Raw genomic sequence first — 13237 nt, 5'->3', positions numbered from 1 at the left:
ACAAACAAACTATAAAAATCAAACAAATAATGAACTGTCTAAATAAAACGCTGAACTAAATAATTAATTATAATAAATAAACTAATTAAAATTAACTATAATTTATAAAATACAATAAGAAAATAAATAAAAATGAACTATGTATAAAAAAATACATTTAACTAGTTAATGAATAATAAAAAAGAAAAATGAACTATAATACATAAATAAATAAACAAATAAATAATAAATGGTCTAAATAAATAAACTTAACTAAACAATGAATTATAATAAACAAACAAACTACAATAATCAAATAAATAATAAGCTATGTCTAAATAAATACTGAACTATAGTGCATAAATGAATAAACAAACCACAACAATCTAATAAATAATGAACAATATTATATATAAGACATGCACTACAGGTAGAAAAAAATAAAATTAAATAAATATTCTGTGCGTGATGTTCAGATGTTCAGTTTGTTTCTGGCATGTCAGTTTGATGTTCAGAGTCACTATAAGTTGGTCATTAGTAGTCTGACCTCTGAAGAGTGAAACACTGGGACTCTGTAGCGCTTTTAAAACATCGATCTGTTTGTTTGAGTCAACAAACCCCTGACGCTAAGTATTAAACTTAAACTGCGTTATAATTAGTGGCGTATACAGCGTCTTTGAGCAGGTCTATCGGCACTTCTAATGTATTCGGTACAGCTCAGCACCTTCACTGCTGTAAGTGGAGAGGAGAGAGTTTAAACCTGAGGTCGACAGAAATGATGCAACCGGCTGACACAGGGCAGGACCTGCAGGATCTGTTCAATAAATTATACATCTGTATAAACGGATGGGAGATGAAGAAAAAAAACACTCAATCCCTAATGGTCTGCTATATTTATGAACATGGAAACAATCCAAATGCTGTGTTAATGCACATGAGGCAAATAAACATCGAATGTATGCTGACGGCTCTTAATGGCTGACAGCTCTCAATGGCAGAAACTCTAAAGCCCTGCGGTTCTGCCCCGTGTGATTTCAGTGACAATGCATCTCATTCGAAAAGAGCCACAAGACAAAAGCTGCCACACAGGACCTCCGTGAGACCAATCATATATCAGTGTGTCGGGCTGCCGTCTGATTGAGAGAGGGCCGGACACACTCGTCTGCTCTTAGGCGATAACGCATGACAAGCATGGCCGGACTTACCATTGGGCTCGACTCCGACTGCGAGCTTCGATGCCATAATCGAACAAACGGATTACACTTGCATTTATGATTAATTCACAGATGGACACACCTATTTATATGTGACCATGGCTTCTTAAAACAGCTCCATTAAAGGATTTAGCGCACATTTAGAAAGATTTATTAATAAATTCTCTGCCTAAATTCTCATGGGAAAATGTCATGAAAAGGATTTTTCTGTTTAGGCTATAAAATGATATAAGGGTTATCAAACAACATCTGCACGCAAATGTGACATCTGTGGTTTTATATTTCACATTCTGTTTAAAGAAAACAGAACATACAGCAGAACAGCTGCGGCTCTGAGCAACCCGTGCCCCCCTCCCCCATAACATGTAATTAACGATTTATTAATGATTAATAATTAATGATGTCATACGCTGATGTCATTTGTCTGTCATATGTCTGATGTCATATGTCTGATGTCATACGCTGATGTCATATGTCTGATGTCATTTGTCTGATGTCATATGTCTGATGTCATATGTCTGATGTCATACGTCTGATGTCATATGTCTGATGTCATATGTCTGATGTCATATGTCTGATGTCATATGTCTGATGTCATATGTCATATGTCTGATGTCATATGTCTGATGTCATATGTCATATGTCATATGTCTGATGTCATATGTCTGATGTCATATGTCATATGTCTGATGTCATATGTCTGATGTCATATGTCTGATGTCATATGTCATATGTCTGATGTCATATGTCATATGTCTGATGTCTGATGTCATATGTCTGATGTCATACGCTGATGTCATATGTCTGATGTCTGATGTCATATGTCTGATGTCATGTGTCTGATGTCTGATGTCTGATGTCATATGTCATATGTCTGATGTCATATGTCTGATGTCATATGTCTGATGTCATATGTCTGATGTCATATGTCATATGTCATATGTCTGATGTCATATGTCTGATGTCATATGTCTGATGTCATACGCTGATGTCATATGTCTGATGTCATTTGTCTGATGTCATATGTCTGATGTCATATGTCTGATGTCATATGTCTGATGTCATATGTCTGATGTCATATGTCTGATGTCATATGTCATATGTCATATGTCTGATGTCATATGTCTGATGTCATATGTCATATGTCTGATGTCATATGTCATATGTCATATGTCATATGTCTGATGTCATATGTCTGATGTCATATGTCATATGTCTGATGTCATATGTCTGATGTCATATGTCTGATGTCTGATGTCTGATGTCATATGTCTGATGTCATATGTCTGATGTCTGATGTCTGATGTCATATGTCTGATGTCATACGCTGATGTCATTTTTCTGATGTCATATGTCTGATGTCATATGTCTGATGTCATATGTCTGATGTCATATGTCTGATGTCATATGTCATATGTCATATGTCTGATGTCATATGTCTGATGTCATATGTCATATGTCTGATGTCATATGTCATATGTCATATGTCTGATGTCATATGTCTGATGTCATATGTCATATGTCTGATGTCATATGTCTGATGTCATATGTCTGATGTCTGATGTCTGATGTCATATGTCTGATGTCATATGTCTGATGTCTGATGTCTGATGTCATATGTCTGATGTCATACGCTGATGTCATTTTTCTGATGTCATATGTCTGATGTCTGATGTCATATGTCTGATGTCATATGTCTGATGTCATGTGTCTGATGTCTGATGTCATATGTCATATGTCTGATGTCATATGTCTGATGTCATATGTCTGATGTCATATGTCTGATGTCATATGTCATATGTCATATGTCTGATGTCATATGTCTGATGTCATACGCTGATGTCATATGTCTGATGTCATACGCTGATGTAATATGTCTGATGTCATATGTCTGATGTCATATGCTGATGTCAGATGTCTGATGTCATATGTCTGATGTCAGATGTCTGATGTCATACACAAGTTATGCTTTTTATGTAAGTTGAATACAGAGGGCGGTCTGGCGGAAGCTACACATTTTACTTCATAAAGTTTATAAAGGAAATATGGATATTTTTCTTACACAAACCCATCGATTCACTTTAAAAGGCCTTTATTAACCCCCAGAGCCGTGTGGAGTATGTTTATGATGAATGCACTTGAAAAAATACACACCTAGGATGGCTTGATGGTGAGTAAATCATGGGATAATTTTATTTTAAAAAATCATGGGAAAATTCATTTTAAACTTTAAACTTAAAATAATAATTAATATTTTTTATGTAAATAAAACATATTAAACATAAAACATAAAGAAATATCTTAAATTATATTAAATGAATGAACAAATAAAAAAACATGAAAGACGTTAAACAATGTGTAAATGTTAAATACGTACTGTATCGGCATCCGTACGCTTCCAGCCTCAAGCCGACCCTCCCGTTGGGGTTCCAGTCCAGCGGCAGTATTCTGAGATACTCAGCAATTACTGCGTGCTGCAGTTTGTACATCACCACACTGTCGGCGTTGGAGTTCCCAGAGAAAGCCTCAAATAGAAAGAACAACAGCGTTACATGACCTTTCGTGGTATTTGTGGTTTGACATGGTGCACTAATGCAGTCTTGCATCTTTTATGGTTTCCCATTGGATCATAAAGACACAGAATGTTGATCCTGAACTCAGGCGGGTTCACCTGACCAGACGAGACCAGTCTATAACTTAACTTCTACTTAATACGAGCCGAGACCCTGTGGCGACCGGAGCGATTCAACATCGCCATGGGTCAATGAGCAGATACATCCGCACTCAGGCACTGTATTAAAGGAAATCAATACGGGCACTTTTTGTCCAGTAGCATCCACACCTGCTGATTAAAAATGCTGATCTCACAACTACGGCTGGTTGGGCGGGTCTATGACTAATAGGGTCTATAACTAGTTACATGTAACGCCATTACGTAATTTAATCAGAAAATAAATGTAAATGTAACCATTACAGTAACTGAGACAAATTTTTGTAATTAAATTACAGTTACAGAAAATTTTCAAAATTACAAAGGGGTTACATCTGAATATTTTCTGTAAAAAACAAGAATATGAGGAATAATATTAATTTGTTGCTTTGCCTGTTTTTGATGTGCGCGATGCCCACTGACATTTAAAGGCCTTTAGAAAAGCCATGCTATTCGGACGCTTTTGATTGGCTCTTTTGTTTAAATTTGCAGCGTCTGCCAATTACATCGATCCACACTGCAGCTGAAAGCGTCAGGCTACAACCTGTCTGAGAGTTGCCACCATGGCGAGTCATAAAAATGCGTTCCTGTGCTGGAATTTTTTCAACATTATTTCATCCAGAAAATCTGTATTTAATCTCGGAACGATCACAATGTAAAAAGAGGTGCTGAAGTCTGATTTTGTTATGACTGTGCTTTGAAATTAAATGATTATAATCTTAATTTAAGTGATGAAGTAAAGACAGTAATGTTAACCCTCCCTGGTGTAAATGTTAGAAAATGATTAAGTTGAAAAGTAATCAAATTGTAATCAAATTTAATCAGTTACATTACCTTAACAAAGTAAATATTTACATTATATATAATTTCGATAAAAATAATTGATTTAATATGAAGTTAAATTAATAATAATAATAATTATATATATATATATATATATATATATATATATATATATATATATATATATATATATATATACATATACATATATATATATATATATATATATATATATATATATATATATATATATATATATATATATAAAATATGATAATAATAATAATATAAAAATAATATATATATATATATATATATATATATATATATATATATATATATATATATATATATATATATATATATATATATATATATAAATGAAATAACTAATGCATAAATGTAAATAAACTATTAATATTAAATATATAATTATTAATTGTATTAAAAATAAATGTATAAAATATTTATATTATGAAATATAAAGAATATATAATCTACTAGTCAGGGTTGTAAAGCTAAGTCCTGCAGCTGAACAACCACAAAACCAGCTAAACACAAGCTTGGCCAGACCAGTTTAAACCAGATAACACCCGCACATCACCTCCGGCGGTTTTAATAGCCAGGGTATTTTCCAGCCATTTCAAGAGGCAAAGTAGAGTTATTGTGGATTATTTTGCAGGGAGGAACGTTCATTTTGTCCTTATATCTGTCAGAGATGTGTGCAATTTGGACTTTCTTAGCTCAGAGTAATTCCGAGCTGAGCAGCGTTCTCAGTGCCTTTGAAGGGATCAGCCGTCTGGTGGAGTGGAGCGTTAAGCCGAACAAATTGCTCTGTTTCCTGCTGAGGAGGCGCATCTCATTTGCTCTAAAGTGGCCTGTGAAATATATCAAGAGTCAAGGTGCAAATCCTCCACTGGTAGGAGCGACAAGTTCTCACACACCGAAGAGAGAGGGAAGAAACGCTCATGTCTTAAACTCTAAGTGCTTCTGACGACAGACTGAATCGTGACTAACGGTTCTCACGCTGCTGCTGCTGTTCTCTACGGGCTTTATGATGAACGTCATATGAACAAACAGTCTCATCGCATCTGCTTTTTGACGGCAGTGTAAAATGATGGCGATATCTATGGACTTATTCAGATAAACCAGCTAGTTTTATTGACTGACTTTTTAATCACTTTTCTTTATCTAAATGTTAGTTATAAAAATACAAATATTTTAAATATTAATCTGCATATGCGACAGACATCTCGTTCCATTGACGGTATCTTGAGTACACATACAGGTCTGTCCTTTGGGTGACTGATTGCATTGAAAACCAATACTAGATATGCAAACGAATTGGGGACGCGACAATACAATTATTCCACGGTTCAAAACATACCTCTGTTTTTAACCACGGTTTTCGGTTCGGTCCGGTTCTGATGGCTTGTCACATTCGTTTTTTGCTATTTTATTCTTAAGCGACAGGAACAGCAAGGGGTAAAGGAGTTTTTTTTAAAATTATTATTATTATAGCAATTCTCTTTCTTTATTTTACTTAAAAGAATAGAAAAACTTTACTTAAACTTAAAACTTTACTTTAAAAAAAAAATTAAAACTCTTTCGTCAAGAAATGAATACAGGTTTGAAACAATATTAGAGTGAGTATATAATGACATCCTTTTAGAGGTGAACTGTCCCTTTAAGGACAGCGTGTTCACTAGGCTTCGCTACTGCGTGCATCTAATATACAGACACATGCCGATTTTACTTTCACTTTAGACATAACCGACTGTGTTATTGTTAACCTTGTGTGCATTTGACAGTATTATAGTAATACGACTACTTAGTCTAGTAATCACGTGTTTGGCAGGTGTTTAGTGCGCGTGCTCAGAAAAGCACATGTTAAAACCATGCATAAAACCATGTAACAATGCGACGAAAATAGCGCACAAAATAATGACCTTATCCGCCAAGTTATTGTCTTCCGTGTAGGTCTCGGACGTGAACTCACGAGATAGCGGCGCTCATCCTTTTCTGGGTCATGTATCTGAACGGCAGAGCTGTGTCATATTCTCGCGCATGCGTCGAGTTCACGTCAATAACTTGGTGGATAAAGTCGTTATTTTGATTTTTGTGCGCACAATAACTATTTGCGTCGCATTGTAGCATTATTGTACAGCCACTGTAGTGAGATGGACTTTGTAGCGACGTCTTTAGTGCCTTTATGGGTCTTGTGAGTGGGTCAGTGGGAATGTACTGAATGCCAATGGAGGCCTTTCTGAAGCCTTTCTCAGCCATCAGCTTTCAACAAAAATATCTTCATTTGTGTTACGAAGATGAACAAAGGTCTTACGGGTGTCCAACGACATGAGGGTGAGTAATTAAAGGTGCACAATTTAGTATTTTTGCAGTAAAATATCCAAAAACCACTAGGCCGGTGTTATATATTTTATTCAGTTGAGTATGTACAATCGTACAGTCAATCGCGTCATATCTGCACTTCTCTCGGTGTCGTGTTTTATTTGGCAGGAGCGCTTTACTCTTAGCAGTGTGAACAAGTGAACGCATGGAGCACCATCATAACATCATTTTAAACACACTTAAATGTATCTAACATGATAAACAGAGCTGCATTACCTCATAATCATAACCGGAAGAGCGGATCAGTGCAGGCGCCCAGCGAATGTGTCCCGTCCCGCCATAATAAAAGTCCCGGTATTTGCGAGGCGCGTATTTCTTTAACAATCGCTCCAGCGGCCGTGCTCAGCTCCTCAACACTCGGTCCTGCTCTGTTTTAGACTACAGTAACGTTAATAACCGCATCCATGAACGTGATTTCTGCCGAGTCCTATTTTCCACCGGCTGTGAGGTGAAGACCACATGTCCCAAGATGCTGCGCTCAAACTTTGCGTCATCAAACTACACCTTTGTTTAGAATAGGCGCCCTCTAGTGGACGGAAAGTTGCATAGTGCACCTTTTTGGGTGAACTAACCCTTTAAATGCATAACCGGAAAAATTGCAATTCACAAGCGCGTATTGAACCATGAATGCCGTACCAAACGGTTCAATATTATATTGAGAATTGTGGCATCCCTACAATGAATCATATAATCATGAATAACACTATCATTTAAAACTATGGTAATACTTTTATTCAGCAAGGATGCATTACATTGATCAAAAGTGACAGTAAAGACAATAATTGTTAATATTTTGAAATTTCTAGTCATCAAAGAATCTTGAAAAATCCCGGTTTCCACAAAAATATGAAGCAGCACAACTGTTTTCAACTTTGATAATAATCCTAAATGTTTCATCATATTAGAATGATTAGTGAAGGATCATGTGACACTGAAGACTGGAGTAATTATGATAAATCCTGCTTTGATCACAGGAATAAATGACATTTGACTATATATTCAAATAGAAAACTGTCATTTTAGATTGTAATATGTCACTATTTTATATGTATTTTGATAGAATATACACAAAAACATTAAAAAAATATATATTTTATTGACCCCAAACTTTTGAACAGGCTAGTTAGGATGCTGAAATAAGTCCAAAATATGAATAATGTTCTACTGTCGATGAATTGTGACAATGTTTACCTCATGGTGTTTGTACTGTAATAAGCTTTAGATGGTTGCGAGTGTGTGCAGTTTATCTTCCTCATAAGTTTGTGTGAGCATCTGGAAGATATTTTAAAATGATAGTCCTGGTGTATTTTATGCTTATCATTGTTATTCTGATAATAAACTGTATCGGACATTTTGATTCAATGTTTAGAATATACATAATTACATACTTATTAAATAAATAAAATTTGATGCATATTTAAAATTATACAGTGTACATTAATATTAAAATAAATTCAAATATATTGATTGTAAATTCTTTTATATTCTTATAAAATCATTTATATTCTTTAAGAATTTATTAAAGAATATAAATGATTTTCTACGTTTTCTTTGCACCCCTAAAGCTGTACTCCAAAACTGTCCAAATATAAAAAGCATCAAGACCTGCACTTACTAAAATCTATCGCTGTGTAAGTTTTTTGTATCTTGTCAAAGCATGTTTTCGTCCATCTCAGGTGAAGCTGCACAGCGCTGATGAATTAAACCCTTACCCTGATACTATCTTCCTGTCGGTATGGTCTCCAATTATGGCCCGTGTCACTGAACATGAGGAGGTAGCGTGTGACCCAATCAGAGCTCCCGTATCGGCCCTGGGTGGCGATGGCTGTAATCTCCGTCCGCTGCTCCAGCCTGATTTCCAGCCACTGATACTTATTAGAGTCCAGCGGAGACCAGCCTCCGGCACCTGCAGGACAGACAAATGAAGTGCTGGCCTGAGCTGAAGGTTTCACATGTCATGCACTGCATTATGGTCCAAGCTGCATAGATTGCATCACACACTGTTCATAAATGATGCAGGGGTTTATTGGGAGAGAGAAACAGCTGCCTTCAAAGGAAACATGCAAATTGAAACAGAACCCGATCTAAACCGCTCTATAGACACTAATTCACTAATTCTAATAAAAATACAGCTGTTCATTGTTAACTATGTTAAACATTAACTATCTGAACATATTGGAGAGCAAGACAGCACTCGTGTTGTTAGACGGTCTCTCTCTCTCTCTCGCTCTCTCTCTCTCTCTCTCTCTCTCGCATATATGCCCTGACAAGCACAGCAGTTATTATTCTATTATATATCACTCACCGAACAAATATGTCTTTAGCAACTAAAAAAAGGGGCACTGTAGTGCGATTGAAAAGGGCACTTTCACTATCACTTTCAAATGGACCCCCCCTCAATCCATTCAAGCATCTGTGGGATGTGCTGAACAAACAAGTCTGATCTATGGAGGCCTCACCTCGCAACTTGCAGGACTTAAAGGATCTATTGCTAACATCTTGGTGCCAGATACCACAGCACACCTTCAGGAGTCTAGTGGAGTCCATCAACCGACAGGTTAGGACTGTTTTGGCAGCAAAAGGGGGAGCAGTACAATATTAGGTCATAATTTTATTTCTTTCTGGTTCTTGAATCTGATTGGCTAAGAGCCTTTTCCAGCCATGCCATATTCACCCAGTATCAGAACTGGAACAAGAACATGACATTATTTTATGCAATGAATGTTGAATGGAAATATTTAACCTTCTCATCCAGCTTAGACAGCGTACACTCACAGATATACACACAATAAACCATTTACTGCTGCACAGACACAACTGCATAATGCTCCACTTATTTACGCTTACATTTATTCATTTTGCAGACGCTTTTATTCAAAGTGACTTACAAATGAGGAATACAGGAAGCAATTCATCGTGAAGAGGTAAATAGACACAAAAAGTGCTCAAAATGCAAAGTTTCAGTTTGCTAAGACTAAGAGTAGCATTAGCTAGAATAGGGAGGGATTAAATGAAAGGGAAAGCACAGATTTGTTTTTATGAGGATGCTAAATCAGTGCAGTTTCAAAGGACCCCAGACTTATCTAAGCCAAACCATTGGTCATTTAAAAAAATAAAAGAGAGAGAGAAAAAAAAACAACTTTTGGAAATTTTTTAACCTATACACTGCTCATCTTGTGCTGCTCTGCGACGCACCACGGATTACGCAATCACATCAGAAAGGTCATGTTAGACGTAGGCGGAAGTACCGCCCCAAGTGAACGTGTGAGGACTAACACAAACATCCTTTACAAAAAAACAAAAAAAAAAATCTGCATGAGCACTTTGTAAACACAGGGGCGGCACTTCGGCCTACGTCTAACATGACCGTTCCGATGTGATTAGGTGGTGTGTTGCAGAACAGCGCAAGATGAGCAATGTATAGTTTAAAACGTTTATTTTTATTTTTATGAGTGATCATTTTGCTAGATAAGCCCATTGGGGTCCTTTGAAACTGCATTGGTTTAGACCTTCAACCCGTTAGCTCCTGTTGAAGTCCACTATATGGAGAAAAATCCTGGAATGTTTCCCTTAAAAAACTGAATTTCTTTTTGACTGAAGAAAGAAAGACATGAACATCTTGGATGAGATGGGGGTGAGTAAATAATCCTTTATGTGATCCTGAAAGATATGAGTTTTATATATATATATATATATATATATATATATATATTTAATTTCCATATTTCCATAAGTGCTATATTTCCATATATTTAATTTTTCAACTCAATTCAAATTTTTTGCGTGGAGTTTTTTAAAGTGAATGTAACATATAGAATTAGGTAAACTCTTCTTAACTAAATTAAGTTAAAAAAAAGAAAATAAGTACATTTAAGTTGGCCAGTAAAAGGTTGATTCATTTCTGCTTAATTTCTACACAATAGAAGTTTCCTCTGCATTACATTTTACTCAAACAATATAACACTGAATTAAACCACACCTTTAAAATATATGCTTCATGAAGAAACATCAAAGTAAATAATACGTAAGGGTTAATGTACACCCGGCCAGTTGTTATCGCAGAATAAACTCCGACAGAGTGATCAGGACCCCGACGCGAAGCGGAGTACGACCGGCAGGGTGTACATTATCCCGCTTATTACACGGCTACTGGTCTCAAATAAATAATTATTAGACACAAAATATTGTCTTGAGATTAAATATTTTATTAGCTCTTACGCAAAGCTTCCGCGAAGAAAAACAGTTCCAACCTGCTGCTGAAGATTTGCCATATGCCCTTGCTAAATGTTGAAAATGAATGCTGAAAGGGTTAGTTCACCCAAAAATGAAACCAAGCCTATGATTTACTCACCCTCAAGTCATTATAGGTGTATATGACATTCTTCTTTCAGACAAATACAATCAAAATTATATTTAAAAAGTCCAGCCTAACGTTAATCCAAGCAGTAGTTGTAGTTGTGTTTAAAGTCCATAAAATGCAGCTGTCCGTCAAATAACGTGCTCCACACGACTCCGATGGGTTAATAGAGCCTTCTGATTCAAATCGATGCGTTTGTGTGAGAAAAATATTTATATTAAAAATGTTATAAAGGAAACCTGCCTTGAAGTCTTCCATTGTAACCCACGGCTGTTTAAGCCACAAGATGGCGCCAGCGTTAAGCATAGAAGTAGTACCGGTCAAGATAACTCGTAGTACCCGTATGAGTGGGTGTTATCTGGAAATAACATACCGCTGGAATGCGCGATTGACCAATCAGAATCAAGTATTTCACAGAGCCGTGTAATAAAATAGATATAATGCAGCACCTGAACAGAGACCTCAATATTTGACAGACAATGACGGTAACAGTTGATAGATTTTTTTGAGTATTAAAGGGGATAGTTCACCCAAAAATGAAAAGTATTTAATTAATTACTCACCCTCATGTGGTTGGATACCCGTAAGACCTTCGTTCATCTTTGGAACACAAATGAAGATATTTTTGTTGAAAGCTGATGGCTGAGAAAGGCTTCAGAAAGGCCTCCATTGGCATTCAGTTCATTCCCACTGACCCACTCACAAGACCCATAAAGGCACTAAAGACGACGCTACAAAGTCCATCTCACTGCAGTGGCTGTACAATAATGCTACAATGCAACAAAAATAGTTTTTGTGCGCAAAAAAAATCAAACTAATGACTTTATCCGCCAAGTTATTCTCTTCTGTGTAGGTCTCGGACATGAACTCACGCGATAGCGGCGCTCCTCCTCTTCCTCCATATGGGTCTTGTGAGTGGGTCAGTGGGAATGTACTGAATGCCAATGGAGGCCTTTCTGAAGCCTTTCTCAGCCATCAGCTTTCAATAAAAATCTTCATTTGTGTTACGAAGATGAACGAAGGTCTTACGGGTGTCCAACGACATGAGGGTGAGTAATTAATTAAATCATTTTCATTTTTGGGTAAACTAACCCTTTAATGTCATTTTGAGTAGAAAAAGAATCCCAAATGTTTTATTATTCATTAATCTGAATGTTCTGAATGCAAGGGTATCTTTTTAGACATTCCAGTTCATTCCCTCCTTCCCATTTTCTTTCTGGAAATATGCCTGCTTCACTAAAGTGGAATAGACTGTGAGTGTCATTTCAGGATGAACCTCCAATATAACTTAAACACAGAAACCTTCTCTTTGTAATTTCGGAGATGTGCAAAGCATTTTTCCAGCTAAGGCTGATTTCTGAATGCTCTGTTCCGCCAGCGCTGAGACAACAGGAGCTCAGGGCTTTAGAAACCTTTTAGAGAAACACTCTGCAATCGATCATACATACTGCTGTCATTTTTCCATGATATTAAGGACAAAGCTACTTTCTGGATGCTGGTTTGAATTCTAAAGACACTCTGCAGGCTTTGTGTCAGTATACACATTCTTCCTGCTGTCCGGCCCTCCGCTTGGCTCTCGGTAATGAGCCGAGGTCAAGCATCTGCACTTCCCATTTCAGTGGCCATGTCATTGTCTTCTGACGCACGTATTTAGCTCTGCTTTTGCTGCCGCTGCCCTAAATAAGCTATGCTACTCTGAAACGAACTGGCCGTTATATAAACACTGAACGCAGATTTTCTTTTGCTTTAGTGAACACGATCACCCATGATGACAATATCACCCAT

At 36.5% G+C, this 13237-nt stretch overlaps 1 protein-coding gene across 2 annotated transcripts in view; it reads right to left on the bottom strand.

The window, feature by feature from the left end:
* cntnap3 (contactin associated protein family member 3) overlaps window positions 1-13237 on the bottom strand; it is a 183274-nt gene that overhangs the window by 95771 nt on the left and 74266 nt on the right. For both annotated transcript variants that reach the window (XM_067433994.1, XM_067433993.1), the window contains exons 3-4: window positions 8808-9001; window positions 3571-3718 (exon numbers count right to left, since the gene is read on the bottom strand). In XM_067433994.1, the coding sequence (XP_067290095.1) occupies window positions 3571-3718; window positions 8808-9001 (342 nt within the window). The remainder of the gene's footprint in view (window positions 1-3570; window positions 3719-8807; window positions 9002-13237) is intronic.

This window comes from Pseudorasbora parva, chromosome 23 (genome assembly GCF_024679245.1).
Source record: "Pseudorasbora parva isolate DD20220531a chromosome 23, ASM2467924v1, whole genome shotgun sequence".
Classification (NCBI taxonomy): domain Eukaryota; kingdom Metazoa; phylum Chordata; class Actinopteri; order Cypriniformes; family Gobionidae; genus Pseudorasbora; species Pseudorasbora parva.
Note: the sequence above shows the minus strand (reverse complement) of the source record. Positions and strands in the feature narration are given on the sequence as shown.